The 21,058-nt window shown below is 38.5% G+C and overlaps 2 protein-coding genes and 1 pseudogene across 3 annotated transcripts in view; 2 read left to right on the forward strand and 1 right to left on the reverse strand.

Moving 5' to 3' along the window:
- Window positions 1–10,951, reverse strand: part of SOX2 (SRY-box transcription factor 2) — an 808,376-nt gene extending 797,425 nt beyond the window's left edge. For both annotated transcript variants that reach the window (XM_032407116.1, XM_032407115.1), the window contains exons 1-3: window positions 10,871–10,951; window positions 10,324–10,410; window positions 9,498–9,557 (exon numbers count right to left, since the gene is read on the reverse strand). The gene's annotated coding sequence lies outside the window, so the exon portion shown is untranslated. The remainder of the gene's footprint in view (window positions 1–9,497; window positions 9,558–10,323; window positions 10,411–10,870) is intronic.
- Window positions 2,917–7,027, forward strand: LOC116633706 (annotated as a pseudogene).
- A 115-nt stretch (window positions 10,952–11,066) lies between the features above and the next one.
- On the forward strand, window positions 11,067–19,111 carry DNAJC19 (DnaJ heat shock protein family (Hsp40) member C19). The gene is made up of 6 exons (XM_032407125.1): window positions 11,067–11,243; window positions 12,086–12,137; window positions 12,217–12,290; window positions 13,474–13,553; window positions 14,452–14,522; window positions 15,759–19,111. Exons 1-6 carry the CDS (start codon window positions 11,241–11,243, stop codon window positions 15,827–15,829), a joined length of 351 nt encoding a protein of 116 aa, XP_032263016.1. The 5' UTR covers window positions 11,067–11,240; the 3' UTR covers window positions 15,830–19,111.
- The last annotated feature ends 1,947 nt before the right edge of the window (window positions 19,112–21,058 follow it).

Genomic DNA, 21,058 nt, shown 5'->3' on the forward strand with positions numbered 1-21,058 from the left:
GGACAACAAGATGAATTCCCAATGGTAGATTATCAGGTCACGGCAGGATCATTGGAGGAAAGGAGGGAAGGAAAAGGATAAGCAGAGGTAGAATGAAGAAGGAAAGGAAGAAAATATTTACTGAGTGCCATTTAGTTTTACATATAGCATTATGTGAGCAACTGCCCAGACAATACTCCCTAGACTAAACGGCTGCTAGTCAGGAACTTCAACTCCATTAATCCAGATCTGAGATAACTCCTAAAAACAATGGTCAGGAAATACAGGGAAAGGCAATTCTGTGACCCTCTCATCTCTCATCTTATGACCCTAACATTATACACATCTGGAAAGTAGACAGTAAGGGTGGCCAGGTACTGGACTCTGCCAGGGCTTTAGAAGTCAGTAAGCTACTCTGAGGCCCTGTGTTCTCATTAATAAAGCAATGCCGTTGGGGGAAAAAAATGGTATCTATACTTTCTTCTCATATTTAAATTATATAATTTATTAATATTATGTTATCTAATTAATATTATTAAAATTATTGAATTAAAGTATTAATATTAACTATATGATTATGTGATTCAATGAATTGTCAGATTTCCCCTTCTATAAGGTCATTCCTATAGCAGATAAATATGCTTTTATTTCTTCTATCTTAAAACAAAAACAAAAACAAAAAACTCTCCTTATATTGCTTCTCCCTCTGGGTACTATCCTATTTCTCAAATTCCCTTCTCAGCAAAATTCTTTTTTTTTTTTAAAGATTTTATTTATTTATTTGACAGAGAGAGAGAGACAGCGAGAGAGGGAACACAAGCAGGGGGAGTGGGAAAGGGAGAAGCAGGCTTCCCGCTGAGCAGGGAGCCTGATGAGGGGCTTGATCCCATGACCCTGAGATCATGACCTGAGCCGAAGGCAGTCGCTTAACCAACTGAGCCACCCAGGCGCCCTCAGCAAAATTCTTTGAAAGAGATGTCTTATAATCCATATTTCTACTCTTTCTCCTCCCAGCCTCCTTGAATCCACTCCAATCAAACTTCTGTCCCCATCACAGAACAGAAACTCTTCACATAAATGTCACCAGTGATCTCTCTAGTAGTCAATTCTCAGTTGTTCTTTTGACTGTTAGCAGAATTTTACACAGTTCCTCCACCGAACACTTTCTTCATTTGGCTTCCAGGACACCACACTCACCTCGTTGCTGGTCACCCCTTTTCAATCTAATTTTCTGGTTCTTCCTTATCTCCCTGAATTCCAAATATGGAAGATTCTACAAGACAGCCCTTATTCCTCTTCTTTCTCTCTCCACTCAGGCAATGGATGATTTCATCTGTTCCATGGCCTTGGAGACTATCTCTGGGCTGATGACTCCCAGAACTCTCTCTTGACATCACACTTGTACATCCAAATGTTTATGTGAAAACACTCTTTGGATACCTAGTTAAGTTCAAATTTAACATGACGAAAGTTCCCCAACTTATTCTTCCCGAAGTCTTTCCAGTCCCATTAAGTGGCAACTCCATCCTTCCAGCTGCTCAAGACTACAGCTTTGGAGTCACTTTTGAATCCTTTCTTTTTCTCACACACTACATTTCGTCCATCCGCAAATTCTATCGGTTCTTTCTTCAACACATAAGCAGGAGTCCAGCCCTTCTTTCCATTTCCACTGTTACCATCAACTCCTAGTTGAATTATTGAAATAGCTTCTTATAATAATCACCATCCATGCTAGAAACAGATGCAAACTATACTCAAATGGAGTAACTGAGGAGAATTTAATAAAGGGACTGTTTACAAAGGTACACACAAGATTAAGAGAAATTCACAAATGATGGCCAACTGTCCTGAGTATGGTAAGGCCACTGGGGCCAAAGAAGTCACTACTATTCTTAGACCTGAAGGAGCAAAGAGTGGGAATAATTACCTGAACACACACACAACAGAAACTGTATTCTTCAGTGGACTAACTCAATCAGCCTGTGGCAACCACCAGGAATGAAGATGGAGAAATGAACATCATTAACTCACTGTTCTCCTACCTTCTGATCTTCTGATCATGGATATAACTGAATCCTAAGCCAGAAGAAGAGAGAGGCTCCTAACCTTGTGTGTTCCTCTGGGATACAGAGCAGAATGGAAAATAACAGAGAAGGGATCTGGAGGGAAAAATAAATACATCCAGCAAAATATCTTCATCTGCAAAGCAGAAATAAGTATTACTGTCATGGAATAAAGTGAAATAATCTACATAAAGAATATAGCACAATGTCTGCCACATAATTTTTAGGGAAAAAAACAACTCTTATTTGCCTGGCATCATATTTCCAAGTGTGGAATCTTATGGCATGATGCTTTCCATACTTACAATCATGACAAATTAGTGGGCTGTGAATTTAAAGGGTTTCCCAGCATTTTTTTTTTTAATTTATTTATTTGAGAGAGAGAATGAGAGAGAGAGAGCATGAGAGGGGGGAGGGTCAGAGGGAGAAGCAGACTTCCTGCTGAGCAGGGAGCCCGATGTGGGACTCGATCCCGTGACTCCAGGATCATGACCTGAGCCGAAGGCAGTTGCTTAACCAACTGAGCCACCCAGGCGTCCCTCCCAGCATTTTTTTAAGAAATGGAAATGACCAGCATATGTCTCATGAAGTAAAGATAAGTATTGTCTCAAAAACATTCAATTAAGATGAACCATGAGAGACTATGGACTCTGAGAAACAAATTGAGGGTTCTAGAGGGGAGGGGTTCAGGGGATGGGTTAGCCTGGCGATGGGTATTAAAGAGGGCACATATTGAATGGAGCACTGGGTGATATATGCAAACAATGAATCATGGAACACTACATCAAAAACTAATGATGTAATGTATGGTGATTAACATAACATAATAAAAGAAAAAAAACATTCAATTAAATTTAATTAAAACACACATAAAATTCAAACTTCAAATATGACTCAAGACCCAGAATGCCTCTTCTCCTTCTATTCTGAAGCTACTGAAGCCTTGGCTATCTCTCCCCTCATGTATCTCGTGGCCACTACTGCCTTGAACTGCTCTGTTCAAATCTATGATTCTGCTAGCAAAACTCCTTTGGCTCAAATGAAATTCAAACTAGGAGGTACTGCCCTTGCTTATGTACCCTGACTGGTTAGCTACACATAAACACAGATTATTGTAGGATTCAAATATGGAGTTGTTCAAATTCTTGAACTTTATGATCCAAAATGACTCATAATTTTGTAGGACAGAAGAAAATTTCAAATGCAGATATTCATTTGAAACAGGTTTTCAAACCCCATACTGTTTGTGTCACTGTTTTAGCTTAGGAACACGATGGAGAAATTCTAGCTACAGGGAGTAAAGATCAAACTGTCTTCTTCTTTGAGGTAGAAAAGGATTATAAGCCAATCGATTATATTATATAATATGGATGTGTTTGCCAGTTAACATGGTCTTCAATCTCCCATCCTGAAAGTACTTTACTGATTATCTGTGAGAATGGCCATGTTCTTGAAAATCCATTTCCAACTACAAAGGAGGAAAAGGGGGACGCCTGGGTGGCTCAGTCAATTAATCATCTGCCTTTAGCTCAGGTCATGATCCCGGGGTCCTAAGATCAAGTCCCATGTCGCACTCCCTGCTCAGTGGGGAGTCTGCTGCTCCCTCTCCCTCTCCCTCCCCCTCCCCCCTGCTCATGCTCTCTCCCACTTGCTCAGGCTTGCTCTCTCTCTCTCCCTCAAATAAATAAATAAAATCTTTTTTAAAAAAACAAAGGAGGAAGAGGAAGATCATAATGTCATGTCCTATGAAATCAAAGACATGTGCATAAAATGTTTCCATTTCTCAAGTGTCAAATCTAAGATTCTGAGATTAATAGAAACAGAAAGAGAAAGAAACAAATGGAGTCAAAGGAGAAGGAAAAGAGGAAGAGGCTAGCAGCAGAGATGGGAGAAGATGGAGAAAAGGAATTCCAGGGTGAAGAGGAGGAAGAGGAGCCATTACCAGAAATCTTTATTCCATCAATTCCCTGTCACATCCTCTGTGGATTTTACTCTGAGCCAAGGAAGTTCTGGGTTTCTTTGGGTGGCTATGACTCTGGTTTTCTGTATCATTGTGAGTTCCCCCATATGACAAAAACAGTGATATCACAGAAAAGAAGGATGAGCCTTCTGATTTTCTTCTTGAAGACACAGAGAATAATCCCATCCAAACTATCACTTTCAGCATTAGCCAAGACTGATGTTTTGTGGAATGCAAAATGGAGAAATTCGAGTCTTAGTATCCTAAGCCAGAAAAATCCTTCATTGACGAATATGGTAGACTACTGGCACTTCAATATGCATGCCAATAATTATGGTTATGGATTAAAGGCATCTATCCTAGCTTTGATGACCATTTTTTGGTGACCACTGGAACAGGTATTAATATTTTGTTTTCACCACATTTTCTGAATTTGAGCTAAACAAAGCCATCAAAGCCAAAGTGCTGTCTCCCAGGTTAGGAATTGAAGCAGAGCCAACGCCAGAAGATATGGAAAATCCTAAAGCCTACAGTATTGAGAATGCCAGAAGAAAAAGAGAACATAACAAGTTAATGAAAGAAGTGGGAGAGTAAAGGCTGGAAAGAGAGAACTCAAAGCTTTAAGGAATAAATTTTGGAAACTTCTAGAAATGAATGAAGAATTACCAAAGCATATGCAGTTTAAATGAACAGATCAATTATAGAAAAAAAAGAATCAATTATAGAGAAAGGGAAGAAATTCTACCTAAAACCCTAAGAGAAATTATGGTGAAAAATCAAATTGAGAAAAGGAAGAAACATATTAAAAGCTGAAAGGGGCCCAACTTAAGATTCAGCAGTGAAAAAAAAAGAATGGAAGGAACTGTACAAGAGTAAACCTGATGATGACTATGAAGATTCCCAAGATGCTGAAGCCATCAAAGAGACCAGTTGTATATGGGAGACTTTAATCTGAAGACAGCCTTATACTATAAGATACCTCAGCATATGAGAATAAATGCCACGAAGAAGAAAGAGAAACTGGGACACCTAGATCCCATGGCCCATTCAAAGAAAATGCACATGAACAGGTACATCCTCTCTCTTCAAGACCTCACCGTGGCTGTCATCGAGGAAATACAGTGCCTGGTACAAGAACTGAAGAGCATTCAGTTGATTCTTCACATATCCAAGCATATCCCTATTCCCCAAATCCCCCCAGATATACCCAGAAGTTCCAGAAAAGAGATTTCAGTATAATGAGGAAACTCTCCTAGTTTTAAGCAACAGCGGACGAAGAGTCAGGATGAAAAGTCAGGGTCTTGCAGGCTCTCAGATTCTCTTCTGGAAAGGACAGTGATCTGATGACATGAGATTCATCGTCTAGATCATCAACGGCATCAACACTCAGCCTAGATACTCCAAAGTTAATGGAATTTGAAAAAGCAGATCCAACTGATGTGAAGCTGGAGATTACAAAAAGGGATGACATTAAACACTTATACATGCAACAGTATTTGACCAACAGGATCAAAGAACTGTCGCTTTTGATGCAGAACTCTATCTCCCAAGGCATCAGAAACTAAAACTAGATACTCAGATGAAATGATCTGACCTGCACCATGTCACATTATTTCAAAAAATGCTTCTCCTCGAGAATTTTGAAAAACAGGAGAATGTACTTCAAGAGCACATAATTCAGGAGGCAGAGAGGAACTGGACTTGCAATGGAAAATAAATGAAACTCTTAAAGAGATGGAAGAGAAAAAGAATGAAATTGCCAAGCTCCAGGACCAAGAAAAGTCACTCTATATGGGCTTCCAAGCTGCCATTGGAGAAAACAATAAATTTGCTAATTTCCTCATGAAAGTCTTAAAAGAGTAGTAAGTGGATGAAGAAAAAGGAGGGTGAATGAGATGCTGATGAAGTTGAGGATAATGATGAATCAAGTGAAGAAGAATCCGGCTGGGAGAGTGATGAGGATGAATATGAATCTCATAATAAGGTTTTTGATGATATTATTTGCCCAACAAATTGTGATATGGGTCTTTTTGAACTGGCCCTTCAACTCTGATAGAAAAGGATGGACACTGAGGAGGCCTTAGTTGAAGGAAAGAAAATTACCAATAACCTCAAAAAGAAATATGATGCGCTATCCAAAAAAGTAAAAATTATGACAAATAACCTGAATGCAGCAAAGGAGGCCCTAGAGGTTTACCAATGAGAGACACAGCAGTGGCTGAATGAACTGCTGGTTATGATTCCACTCAAGCTCCACCGGATAGATCATGTAGTATTTGGAGAAATACCTAATGATCTTTCTGGAACCTTGGTCTTTTCTAACCATTCCTTGGGATGGCTGCAAGAACAAACTGTACGACTCCATGAGGAAAATTCCAAGCAACAAAAACTTAACAAAGAATGTTGGAAGAGGTGTAAACAGCTTATCTGAAAAAAGAGAGAGATGGTAAAAAGGATAAGCAAAATGGAAGAAATAACTAATGATCAGCAAGTTTAGCTGTGGGATGGACCTAGAAACCCTTCAGACAGTTTCTGTGAACACATTTGAAGAGCTAAAGATCAAGAAACTTTGAAAGGAATTATTGAATGCGAAGGAAGATGTAGTAGGAAAAGCTTGCTCAAGTGCAATGGGAGCTGATGACAAAGACAAAGAAGCACACCCAAAGCTTCATCAGACAAATGATTTATGTATCAAAAAGAGGAAACTTGATTCTTGGTTGAATACACTCCAAAACCAGCAGGGCAATGGCTTCCAGGGCCCTAGGAAAGCAGATATATATTGTGGCAAGAGAGAAGGTCACAGAACTGATCCAAGTTCAGGCAGAAAAGAGAAAGAGTTGTTCTTTTGCATCAGAAAGGTGGTCTTACCCTCTCACCCATTCAGTCTCTGCAAGAGAGTAAGATGAAGCCCATGCACGGGCCTTTAAGTTTGCTTTTTTCTCAAATCCATCCAAGATTTCTGAATATAACTGATCAGAAGTTCTGTTTCCTTGCCACATGCCACAATCCTATTTTTTTAAAGTGAACTTACCTAAAAGTCTAAAACCAGATCCAGTCATATAGTTTTAATAATTTTTCTCCAATTCGGTTACCTTAGAACTGACTGTAGCACCCAACATCGATTTCCGATTGAACTGAACCCTTTTAGATCCATTTGGAACCCACTGGATTGAATATGGAGTCTCAGAAGGCTGTATCTCAAAACTGCAAGAAAGTATTTGTAATATATCATGTTTTAAGAAATTTGTCTCTTGGTTATCTGAATGTTTAGCCATTGGCAAGACAAACTATCATTTAGCAATCTGTGAGAAAACTTGGCTTTTTTTAATCCTTGGAAAATAAACTTTGATGTTAAATATTCTCTGAGAGGACAAAAAAGAAAAGCACAATCCCAAGGGAGAGGAAGTGAATGAAAACTTGGACAAAGTAGCCGTCAAAAGAGAAAGCGACAAACCAGGGGTATAGGCCAAGCAGCCCTAATTCCTTAGAGTTCGTAATTTGTGGCTGAAGATGGATTTAGGTCTATCAGAGAGACATATTGAATACCTGCAAAACAATGCAGCAGAACTCATCTTTGTGAGAAATAAGACACAGAGGAACACGTTTCCTTGGTATCTACTGGGTTGACAGAGTAATCTCATCTCATTGGAGCCTAAAAATTGACAGAATAATGAGACTCTCTGGAATTGTGGGGCCAGGTTAGAGAACTTTGACCTGAGCTGGAAAGGGCTAAATTAGAGAATACAGGGTTGAGGAGATAAGCTGAAGTAAAAATAATATGCTCTCTGAGCAGTTATGTTATTTATATACTATATGCTTTACGTATATTATCTAACTTCATTCTTAAAACAATGCAATGAAGTACTAGTATTATGTCGACTTTACAGAGAATGAAACAAATTATGTAACTATTCTTTTATTGAACATTTATTCCCTGTTTTTTTCTATGCTGAATTAAACATTCATTTTAATTTCTTAAAAAGAAAAGCACAAACATTCTGCCAACAATATCTTAGAACAAGAAATGCAAATTAGAATTCTGACATTGTTAACTTCGCAGAGCAGTTATTTGAGGGCTCAGGATGCAAGACATGCAGACAGACAGCAGTTTGCTTTGGACTGGCAGAAAGCAGGAGACTACCCAGTTTCCTGAGTCACCTCTGGTTTCAGCAAACTCCTCAGCTCTGAATGGAGCAGAGGAGTGTGTTTTAACAAAATGGTCAATAAGGAGGCTTTTCTCTGAAGAGGTTTGCAGCTCTACTAGTATTCTAAGTATTCCCATAGTTTCTCATGTCCTATGTTATCTTCTTTCAGGTTCTAGTCGAGTCATTTGCTGTTTTTATTTTTATTTTTTTTATTTGACAGAGAGAGAGAGAGAGCAAGCACAAGCAGGGGGAGTGGCAGAGGGAGAGGGAGAGGGAGAAACAGACTCCCCACTGATCAGGGAGCCTGACACGGGGCTGGATCCCTGGATCCCAGGACTCCAGGATCATGACCTGAGCCGACGGCAGGTGCTTAACTGACTGAGCCACCCAGGCACCCTTCATTTGCTGTTTTTAATACAGATCTAGAAGTAATGATAGGTTACACCACTCTGAGAGATCATCTCTAACAATCACTTTTGATTGTGCATAACATTTTAAACTAATTTGAGAGTGTCGTTTTCATTTCAGGGTAAGTGGTCGTGGGAATTCCTGGCTATACCTACCTAAGAATGATCTCACTGATACTTGGATTCCTATTAGTAATAGAACATAGCACTTTAGATTCAGAGCTCTATGGGTACATATTAATGAGCCACTCCACTGAGCTGTCCTAGAATATAAACTGATCACTGAGAAGGAAAGGTGAAGAAGGCAATATAGCATCAATGTAGAAAGTGACTTAGCAATGTCAAGTCTTCCTAACCTGATAAGGCTGCTGATCTGTCCCCCAAATTATATAGGATTTTGTTTCCTTTCAAAGATTCTTTAATATTCCTATTTAAGAGGTCTGAATAGTTTGTACCTATTACTATAAATCTCTGGTGTAGTAGCTTCTCTATTGGAGAACCTTTACCACTTTCTCTGCTATATGCTCTAAACTCTGTTTGCCTTTGAAGCACTTAAAAAAATGTGCTAGTCATAAAAAGTAATAATAATTAAATAAATACACATTAAATTCAATGTGTATTTCTGTGTGCATATGTGTGTGTTTCTGTGTGTCTGTGTTCAAGTTCTCTGGGTCACAATATAAAATGTATTTCTTACTAAGAGTCATGGTCAAAAAGTATTTGAAAGGCACAATCAAGAACACTTCTTTCTACTCTCACCTCTCACATACCAAAGTCTTTGCAGCTATGATTAAATTAAGGATTTTGAGATGGGGAGATTATCCTGGATTATAGGATTGGACCCTAAATGCAACTATATGGATCCTTCAAACGGAAGAGGAGATTCTACACACAAAGAAAGCCAATGTGAAGACAGAGTAGAGAGTGATTTCAAGATACTGACCTTCCTTGAAAATTGAAGTGATGCAGTCACAAGTCAAGGAATGCTAGCAGTCATCAGAAGCTAGAAGAAGCAAGGAATGATTATCCATTCATCAGTTGATGGAAATTTCAAAAGATTACTTTTATAGCTTCTTTCCATGTCCTTAGTGGGAAGGGAAAAGATGACCAGACTTACATCCATGAGTGAGGTATCATGAGAATTGAGAGGGCCTCCCACACACCAATTTGTACTTCAACATGCCTCATAATAATGGCCAACACACTGAGTGATAATTACATGCAGAGCAGACCATGTACATAATTCTCTATCCTCACAAAAATTTGGTGAGGTAGTCATCATTACCCTTGTTTTACAAATGAGAAAATTCAGAGTCAGAAATAACTTATCTAAAATCATACGACTAGTGACAGAACTAGGTTGTACATCCACTTTGACTTGCCTCCAAAAACAGAGCCTTGTCCACTTCAAGTGTCTCCCTATATTACCTATCCCTGGTTTCCTGAGACTGGGCTTCTGTACGTTAACCTGTTCCTCAAGCAACCTATATGCTGTAGTTTGTACATACCAAAAATATACATAATAGAAAATTCTTTATATAATACATAAGAAATTTTGGTTGACAATAAATTACATTACAAAAATCCCAGGGCTAGATGAATTCTTAAGGATCCAAATGCAGAATCTTTTTACAGATGGGGAAAAAAAGGCCAACAAATTTGCATACTTGTCTAATATGCAACCAGCTCATCAAAGCAGAATTTCATTGCAATGTAAATCGATTTCTAGTACTTTATAAGTTCTAAGTGGAAAGTAACTCCGAACTTACTTGATCAAACATTGTAAAACTTCCATTACTGTCTCCATTACTTTCCTCTTCTCAAGCATTTATGGAGGGATATATGAAACTGATGCCCTGTAATGGCAAAACCAAACCTTAGTTTTTGAGGAGAGGAAGAGAAATTTTAAATAGCATTTTTCAGTTGGGATTTGGGGAATCCCATGATCAGAGTATTAACTGACTTTGAAGTGATAATTCCGTTCTACAAAACAAAACCCCAAATATTTATACAAGGTCAAATCACAAATTAAAATAAAATTATTTTAAATAAGAAAATGCTACCGAGCACCCCTGAAACACAATTTGGTTTGTTGTTTTGGTTTTCTGGGACATATTCTCATTTGCTATACTGGCTTGCTGCGTATTTATTTGGCTTCAAGGTGGAACTGTTACGGCATTTTTAAGGATATTCATTACCCTTGACAGTTATAAACAATGAAAGGCGAATGGACTTGCTGAAAAGTGGGGGGGGGGGCGGGGGCGGTGTTCTGAGTAAGGCTACACAGTATTTGTTCTCGCCCTTCTGCACCAATACCTTTCCCCACAGGAATTTGCAAGCACCTTCGGCCCGGTAGCAAAGGGCAAAACACAGAGAAGCCCCAGCTCTGAGCCCAAGCAAGGAGGCAATCCGCCCACCCATCAACCAATCTAAAGTCGTGTTCTGCACCTGCCCACTGCTTGAGCGACCTTTTCCCTCTGGCCCACTGCGTCCCCTTTTACGACAGTTTTCCGACCTATTTGCGGCGGCTACTGCCGTATTTCCTGGGGCGTCCGTATCTGGGCGGTTTGTGTCTGCTGGTGGTGGCCGCGTCGGTGTCTGGTAGAGGAGTGGGAGTTGGTGGCTGCGGCCTTTGCGCTGGGATGAACCGCGCTCTCGGTGGAGGCCGGGGAGCCGAGCCAGAGCCATGGTGAGTGCGGCCTTCTGGTCTCCTTAGCGATCTCGGGTCCAGGCCTCAATCTCAAGTTGCGACCTCGGAGGAGGGGAGCCGAGGTTGTCTCCCCATTGCGACTCTGGGCTGGAGACACAGGGCCGCAGAGAGCCACGCTCTCCAGGACACAGAGCTGTTGGCTCAACTCTCGAGGGCCTTTATGTTCTCATATGGCCCTTCTACAGGGGGTTCCAGTCCCTGGTTCGTCGTCCCCGAGGCTCAGTGATTAGTGGAAACGCATTTGATTATACCTGCCCTTCCTCTGATACAGCCTCACAGTACCTTCTCTACTTTGCTGTATCCTTCCCCTTGGCTTTTGCCGACACATCTTTTCCTGAATACATTTGGAGCCTCTGTACAGTGACCGTGAGACGCCACAGTGCCGAAGGCGCTGTGAAAAGCTATTCTTCTCGTTAAGCCCACGTTTAACGTTGAAACGTGTTGTCAAAATTCTGCAGTGACTTTAAGTAGTTCTTTCTCTAGCAGAAACTTTATTTCCATTGTTCTTGATTGAACATTAATGTGGTTTCATTTGCCCGGAGGTGAGAGGTTTTCAAAGGGAGGGTGATCTTTTTCACTGTTGTAAAAGTAAATTAAGCAAATCCACTCGCTGTTGTCTTTCACAGTGAAAATCCCATACCTTTACGACGAATTGGAGATAAAAGTTGCAGTTAAAGGATCATGGGCAGACTATTTACTTCCTAAAAGTTGTTTCTCCTTTTGAAATAAAACTTGTAATGAGTTTGGGGTGGGACAATAGGTACGATAGGGAAGGGTGAGAATTCGAGAAGTAACCTATTTACTCTGCTTCCCCTTACCAGGCCAGTACAGTGGTAGCAGTTGGACTGACCATTGCTGCTGCAGGATTTGCAGGTTTGTTTATGGTTTGGGAGTGGAAGTGAAGTAGGGGAGGTTGGAGATTGCTTAATTAGTTTATTGCTTTTGTTTTTAGGCCGTTATGTTTTGCAAGCCATGAAACATATGGAGCCGCAAGTAAAACAAGTTTTTCAGAGTCTACCAAAATCTGTAAGACTTACTAAACATTTTTGCTAATTCTCATTCCTGTATATGAAGCCTAGAGTCACACTGGAAGAGGGTAAATTTCCAAACATCCGTGGAGTTCTGAGAGATTGCTTTGGGCCCCTTCTCTTCCTTCCCACAAAGAGGGTTTTCTTAGAAGTTCTGAGCTTTGTAATATTGTTAACCCTAAAAAAGTGTTTTGTATGACAGAATTGGGGTATTAACACAATTCTAGTATCATGAAAATTACATCACTTTATTGTTTAGATACTGTTAACTTCAGCAGCATTTGTCCAAATTCTTGCCTTCCCTTATCTGCTCTGCATGACAAACACGGAGAGATCTAGGGGTCTGAAGTGATCCATTCTTAACTGTGTGGCCCTGGCACTCCCTAGTAAGATTCTTGGGTAGCACTGGAGTTAAGTAGGCTATAGAGTATGAGTGGATGTGATGTTTGGCTGTGACAGCTTGTTCAGTATTTATTTTTATTGTTGTGATTGAATGTGACAGAATAGGGTGACGGTAGATTTTACCAATATCATCTCTGACATAACAAGGTCAGAGGACCTGGTAGCCTGATTTTCTCAATACATATCTTAAAGTCTTGTTTTAGTAGTTACCTTTACCCTCAAAATACCCTTGAACCACTCATCTGAAAGGATCTCCAAATCCTTTTCTTAAAGCACTTGTTTTTCTAACATATATTCTTAGATCAAATTTTTTTAAATTATATTTTAAAGACTTAGAGCATGAGACGGGGGGAGGGTCAGAGGGAGCAGCAGACTTCCCACTGAGTAGGGAGCCTGATGTGGGGCTCCATCCCGGAACTCTGGGATCATGACCGGAGCCAAAGGCAGATGCTTAACCGACTGAGCCCCCAGGCGCCCCTCTTAGATCAAATTTTATCTATAACATAGCTAACATGGAATAATCTTCCCTTTATTCTAAGAATTGGCTTTGAGGCACTGTTCTTTTGTCTTATATTTTTAAGATAGTTTTTCTGAGGAAAAAAAATGGATGTTTAATGATCATTAAAATATTCGTTGCTACTTATAAAGCTAAAATGCAGTAAGAGTTGCAGTTAAGGTTCTCTGAAATGTCTTAATTTTTCTATGAACATTTTCAACACTTTTAGCAATTTTCAGTTTATTCTAATAATCTATTTTTACGGATGCATTTCCTCTTTCAGGCCTTCAGTGGTGGCTATTATAGAGGTGGGTTTGAACCCAAAATGACAAAACGAGAAGCAGCATTAATACTAGGCGTAAGGTAAATAATTTCTAATATTTGTAACATTTTTGTACAACTCTTAGAGCTATGAGCAAATGTAGAAAGACCTTTTATTAAAACTTATAATAGTGTTCCATACATTGTAAGATCTAAACACTCCCTACAAAAGTACATTGAGAAGGCACACTGGCACATAAGCACTTTTTAATTCACTGAAAGATAGGCTTTTAAACCGACAGTTGCAGCGCTCAATGTTGTTCTCTATAATAGTGAAATTCTCCATTTCCAGATACTTAAACATGCTTTCCCTTTCAATAAAAGGACTTTTATGATTATAAAGTTCAAATAATTTTAATATTTGAGAGCGAGCAAGCGAGCATGAGTGGTGGGAGGAGCAGAGGGAGAGGGAGCAGCAGACTCCGTGCTGAGCTCAGAGCCCAAAGCGGCTCTATCCCAGGACCCCAAGATCATGACCTGAACCAAAATCGAGTCAGACACTTAACCGACTGAGCCACCCAGGTGCCCCTCAACTAATTTTTTATGAATGCCTTTATGGGGTGCCTGGGTGGCTCAGTCAGTCAAGTGTCTGCCTTCGGCTCAGGTCATGATCGAGCCCCATGTCAGGGTCCCTGCTCGGCGGGGAGTCTGCTTCTTCCTCTTCCTCTCCTCCTCCCCCTCACCCCCACTTGTGCTCTCTCATGCTCTCAAATAAAATCTCTTAAAAAAAAAAAGGGAATGCCTTACTTTCCTAAGGAGCTATTTAGTTCCCTGATTCAGAAGATTCATCATCCTTGTATGTTAGGGAAGAGGTTCCTAAACCACTTTTCATACTGTTGTGTTGACTTGACTCCAGTTTCACAATATCTTTAATTGGCCTTTATGTACAATTTTTTGATATGATCCAGAAGTAAACTCCACCTTTTTCTTTTTAAACTAGCCCTACTGCCAATAAAGGAAAAATAAGAGATGCTCATCGACGAATTATGCTTTTAAACCACCCAGACAAGGGTAAGTAGCCATTAAATTCTTCTTGTACATGTTTTTAAGTCACTAATTGTTACTAGTGGAATAATTTCATATTTAATTCTTGGCTATTTCAAGGGAAATGCCTAAATCTATGTGTGAGCACTGTTGCCCAGGCTGGATCCATCCATTTTCCAATGTCTTAAAAGAATAAATCCTGAATGAAAAATTTATAGAATAAGCTTATCTAGTAACTACTGTAATTTGAAAGTAGTGATAACATTACCATTTTCAGATCTGCAGTAGTGATAAATGTGACTTCTAGTCTAAATACTATCAATACTGGTTTTGGTGGGGGGGGGGGTCAGTATTATTAAAGGAAATGTTAAGTTTCAGTTAAGGAAACTAAAAATTTAGTTTTTTCTATCCATTATCCATTTCTATCTGTATCTAGAAACCTGTAAGATTTGTTTCTATTTCTAAGCAGACTTGACTGTGTTGAAACAAATAATTACTAGGAATACCAAAATATAGATCCCCAAATCCTTGTTCCACTGCTCAAAAACGAATAGGCCCTTTTAAGAATGTTTTGATTTTAAACAGGGCTGTGATTGTTTGGTATTGGACTGTAGTAGCCTCCTTTACAAAATTTAGCTTCTATTATTGAAGGGCTTCTGATTCATTAAGTGTAGTATGGAGCCTACAAAGGTGTATTTTCTTACTGGGATGTTGATGCTTGCTCCTCTGAGAACTACATTTTGAGAATCAGTGCTCCAGCGTAGTAGTAGGAGAGCACCCAACATTATGAAGGCACAATTAGTAACAGGAAAAGAGAAAAACTGTGAAGGACAGAAAAAGAGTACAAATCATAGTGGGGGGGTCTTTCCAACAAAGCTCAGAAACCTCTGAGAACATATTTTCAAAGTAACATAGTACAATAAATTCATGTTCATGTATGACATAATCGTAAATAGTAACTTACACTATTTCAAGGTCACATATGTAGGGGGTTTTTAATCCTATTTCTATCAGTTTAAGTCTTTAAAGGTGCCATTTTTGTGGAAATCTTCATGTGAATTACTTCATTTCCCATTGGTCAAAGATACTACCATACATTTGGTCATCTGTTTGCTGTGTCATAGTTATTTTAAAAAGTCAAAATGCCGTTTCTGCTAATTCCACCTCTCAGATAAGCAATAGGAATCCTTTAAACAAGAATGTTCACCAAGGAGAAATTGAGAAGCCGTATTATAACTATTCCTTTTTTCTTTCTTCCTATAGGAGGATCTCCTTATATAGCAGCCAAAATCAATGAAGCTAAAGATTTACTAGAAGGTCAAGCTAAAAAATGAAGTAAATGTGTGATGAATTTTAAGTTCTTGTTAGTTTATGTATACAAGTGCTAGCTTTTTATAATAAAATGCCTCAAAGCTACAAATTTTAAGAATGATTTGGCACAAACTAAACCAAAGCTTTGATAGAAGTTTCTTCTTTGAATGTGAGGATTTTAAATGAGATTACAGAATATTTGGAGATTTAACATTCAGTAATTACAGATACCACTTGAATAGAAATTAGACCGTCTCTGGCTTTGAAGGAGCCCCCAATTTAATGGGATAGTGAAAAATTGGTAATTAAAATACAATGTGATATTAGGATGAAATTTGCATAGGTTGTTATAGGAGGGATTCATCCTATTGGGAGAAAAGGCTGCTCAAAGTTGAGAAAACCAACCCCACTGCTTGGAACCTTAAATTTTAAAAGTGAGTTTAGCCACAACTTTGATCTAAGAAATATATCTAATTATATATATAACTGGCAGAATTTAGATTTCATACATTAAAAATTGTTAACAGCATAAGGTTTGACAGTAGAGGTCTTGTTTTTAATCAAGAAATATTTACAATATATTGAACTAGCCACTTAAAGAAACAAAGTTTATAAATTATTGGGGTTTTTTTATGTAGTAAGTTTTTGCATTTGTTATGACCAAGCTTAAACACAATTAGCAAAACTAAAAACTGAAATGCTCTCATTTATGGAAAATAGCATGGACTATTGGAGAATTTATAAACTCATATATTTAAATAACGTTTATGGGTAAATTGGCTTACTATAATTGGTCTAACATAAAATACAGAAGGATCTTAACTAGAGGACCTGTAAAAACATCTGAAGTAAAAGTCTGCGGCCACCAGCAGGAATGTTATCTTTAGCTGTAAGATGATAAAGTATACTACCTACTTCACGTCATCTTAAAAGTTCTAATTAATGGAGAACATAAGACTTTCAAGGTCAGTTAAGATCAAAATAGTGGCGGCAATCCTGTTTGGTGTCGGAATGTGTTTACCGGCACTTCAGATTTGGGTTATATCTGCCGTTTATTTTCCCGTTTCCTTAAAATCTGATCAAGTCTACTTGTTATGATTTAGAGTAGGAGAAAGCACCAGCTTAAGGCAGCCATGGCTTTTATGTAAGATAAATCTTTTTAGTTATTTCTAGGGAGAAGGGCTATGAAGGTACACTCTGTTATTCAAAGTAGTAATGTTCTATGAAGTTACTGAAAACACTGAAATCAGAAAATACTGAACCATGTGTTCATAGGGGAAATAAAGGTTCCTCTGACCCTCTGGGTCATGTTTTTATCAACCAGTCAATATATAACCTTGTTTTATATGTGTTTCTATTTAAAGACCTTAATGTTGTTGATTCATTAACGTTAAACTTGCAACCAACACTAACTCCTGTCATTACATTACAGCCTTCTTGTGTTTAGGAACATTAGGCGGCACTTCACTAGGCTTGAGGGCCATCTTAAACAGGAAAATCACCAATAAGCACAAAAATATGAAAAACTTAGCATTAACTGGACCACAGAAGGAATGCTTATTTACAGTATGGTAACTGAAACAAGGCAAGCATCACTTTGGGTGTTGGGTGATTGTGAATTTGCTAACAAGGAATCTGCTAATAATGAGGATCAACTATTTTGACTTACTAATGTTTTGTTTCAGTCTTCTGGACTAATCAAAAGTTTCCTTAAGAGATTATCAATTATAACTTAAAAGCAAATTTTTGAAAGACAAATAGGAAATATGAGCTAATATGCCCAGACACAATCAAGCATTGGCCCTAAAAGGGAAAACTTCGTGTAGTGGGTATATTTTCAGGTGTTTAATGCAAATAGCACACCTGTTCTAAGACAACTATTAAGATAATGAAAAATGCTTTCAAATAACAGTAAGGAGAACAGAGCACATTTTTCAGTAATCAGTTTTATTTCCTCTAGGCTTACCTTTAAGTAGAAGAATCCACATTTCATTGTAGATTATGAACCAAACCTACCATTTTTCTTGGGAAAAAGTCACCTGTGTGAGGGCTCCAGATCATAGTTGGTAACTGGTGCAAGTATGATCTGTGTAAGAGAGCCTTCATCTTTAAGTGTTTTTTAACAAAATAGTTGATGTGTAATGTTAACATTTATTGACTACTTACAGTATACTAGCATTGTGCTAAGTAAGCATTTAAGTATGTTTTACAAGTAAGGAAACAATAGTGAAGTAACGCCCAAAACAATATTCTGGGTGAGAAGGCTGATCTTTCTTAAACCTAAAGTCCATGCTGTTAACCTGTGATAACCTATCAGAAATCTGATAACCAGGCATGTTTTCCTTGGTGGTAATGAATGCTCAAGTCTGAGAGCTGTCATTACACCTTTACCGTGGGGCCTTTTTATCAGTAGGTACTCAGACTTTTTTTTTCTTCAAGGGGGAGGAAGGTACGCACACAACACTGAGAGATAGGAGATGCAGGTTTCAAGTCAAACTTGGGCAGTAATAGCCAGGCAACTTTGAGTACACTATGTGGTTAGGCCTCTGCCTCCCCATCTGTTAATGGCCAACTTAAAAAAGAAAAAAAAAAGTTGATGGTTCCTCCATATTTTATGGGTAGGGAAACAAAAAGAGCAAATTATTTCAGAGGTTACACAGCTAATGAAACTCTAAGCAAGCCCTGGGGGGTCTTCTCCAATTTACTCTGTTCATTTGTAACATGGTTCTCTCTTTATTAGTCCTGAATTATTCAGGTAGGTTATGGGGAATTCCTGTCCACAGCCTTAATGTTAGATCTGGCATACCAGAGATTTAGTTCCCCTACTTTGTCCCTTCCATTTTGCCTTCACTGCCTCTGGGTTGACATTACTATGAGTCCTGTGCTGCTTTGTAAAAACTGCTTTGCTGGTGATAAAAGTGGGCTATAATGAGCGGTCCTGGAAGTTAAATCTTTTCCCACTCTTAGAATTTTAGGAAAATTCTCTTGCCTTCAACTGTTTTCCAAATGATGGGAATACCTATGGAAGCATTTAAAAAAAAAAAAAAGTCTAGTTATACAAATCAGTATCCCAGAACACCCAAACCATTCAAGAAATGATTGAAAACTTGTATGAAAACAGGTGGAATACGCATATATTCTAATTACAAAGCCTGATTGTAAGGTTTTCTCTGCTAACCTTAGTTTATAACAAAAAAAGGGTAAAAGGCAGCCAGAAAACCACTAATTGGAAAATATTAGGTTAACTAACTTTTTTTTTTTTTTTTAAAGATTTTATTTATTTGACAGAGAGAGAGACAGCGAGAGAGGGAACACAAGCAGGGGTGGGGGGGTGGGAAAGGGAGAAGCAGGCTTCCCACCAAGCAGGGAGCCCGATGTGGGGCTGGATCCCAGGACCCTGGGATCATGACCTGAGCCGAAGGCAGACGCTTAACGACTGAGCCACCCAGGGGCCCTGGTTAACTAACATCTTAACACAAGAGTAAAACCCTAAGCATTTTGAACTGTGCCACACTAAAAAGCTATATTCAGCCTATTGAAAAATGTATGCCCTACCTCAAAACCTTACATCAGAATTCTTTAAAAAATTCACTCAGGCAGAATACTTCATTTAGAGTTGACAAGTCAGGTTTTAAGTTTCCACACTTCTGGCTAGAATACAGAATTGTTTCAATCGGAGAAAAGTAGGGTAGAAAAAAATTTAAATTTGAGGTAAAGTACAAAAACACTATTTAAAATGCTAGAGTGGGTTTTGGTTCTAAAAAGAATCCTGAACTGAGAGTAACCTTGATACCAGGAAACTTAAATGACCTAAGCTCTGCTTTTTTATTTTGGCACTGTTGTTTAGGGTACAGTGTGTCTGCTTATAGCTAACTGTTACCTTAGCAACAGGCTATAGGAAGAGCTTCTATCCAGGGGCGTCTGGGTGGCTCAGTTAGGCATCCAACTCTTGGTTTCAGCTCAGGTCATGATCTCATGGGTTTGTGGGATCAAGCCCCATGCTCAGCAGGGAGTCTGCTTGAAGATTCTCTCCCACTCTTTCTGATAAATAAATCTTTAAGGAAGAAAAAAAAAAAGGAAGAGCTTCTACCCAGTGTTAAAATTATTCCTGACCCAATGACAAGGTCCATAGTCTAGTGTTAAGGTATAATCTGGAATGTTAGCACTTGCTGTTGCTTTAGTACAGTTACAATTAATGGAATTTCAAACATAATGTTTACATTCTTCTTTACAACCAAGTAAACGGCAGGTTGAAAAATGAAACTCAACCAGGTTGAGGCGTAAGCTCCAGGCAACAAGACAAATTAAATTGGTCTATCTACAAAAACTATGGGAAATTGTTTTAATACTCTTAAAAAAAAAAAAGAGTAGCTTCTTTTGACAGTCCAAGAGGTACAAAGTATTTGGAAAATATCCCTATAATTTCACCCCCAAGAAAAACATACCAATCACTGAAACACAAATTTAAGAAGCTATTCACTAGTATACTTAATAGTGGGGCTTTAAGACTGAGAATGTCAGTGAAAAATAATCTTGTCCTTGCTTTTTTTGTCTTTAGATTGCATACAACATAGTTGGAAAACGTCTGGGTTAGGTATATAGAAACTCCCAGTTCTGTACACCTATACCTACAATTTTCAAATTATCAAAGGAAGAGGCAAGCCAAATGGACTGGTAGAAATCCTCTTACAAAGATTATAGCCTGCATTATAGCCTATACCTTGAGTACTTGAAGTAGTAATACAGAAAGTACAGATGATTCTGAATCTAAAGCAATCCACTGATAAACCCTTCTTACAAAATTAATATATTTCCTTATAGAATGTACATGCCTCATCAAGAAATAAAGGACTTTCTGGATGATTAGGCTTTTGCTTGGATTTCTAAAGTAAATGATCATATTTAAAAATATATTTAGGTTGAGCCATAGGAAACTAACTGCCACTTTCCTGGGTCAAAAATGGTGAACTACTGGCAATTTCGTATGGCTCAACAAAATTGACCTATTTTCAACCAAGAGTTGAGTGCAACTTCAAATTAACTACCACTTGCCAAAGTTTAACTATTACAGACTGATTGTTGCTTTACTGCAGATCCTGAAATAAAACCCAAATGTCATCAAAGGTTTTAACTACTATCCATTCAAGAACACTTCCTAATAACTAAAAATTTTAAAAAGGAGTCACCAAATTCAGTATACCAGATATCCTTATAAAAGGTATCGGGGATCCAAACCATAACAGCAAAGATAG

This window comes from Phoca vitulina, unplaced genomic scaffold (assembly GCF_004348235.1).
Source record: "Phoca vitulina isolate PV1807 unplaced genomic scaffold, GSC_HSeal_1.0 scaffold8, whole genome shotgun sequence".
In the NCBI taxonomy this organism is placed as follows: Eukaryota; Metazoa; Chordata; class Mammalia; order Carnivora; family Phocidae; genus Phoca; species Phoca vitulina.

Excerpts from the sequence above, each read along its gene's own strand:
- DNAJC19 (XM_032407125.1), top strand. Across the intron at positions 12,291-13,473 it reads TTCAGAGTCTACCAAAATCT|GCCTTCAGTGGTGGCTATTA; the intron begins GTAAGACTTACT and ends TTCCTCTTTCAG. Across the intron at positions 13,554-14,451 it reads GCATTAATACTAGGCGTAAG|CCCTACTGCCAATAAAGGAA; the intron begins GTAAATAATTTC and ends TTTTTAAACTAG.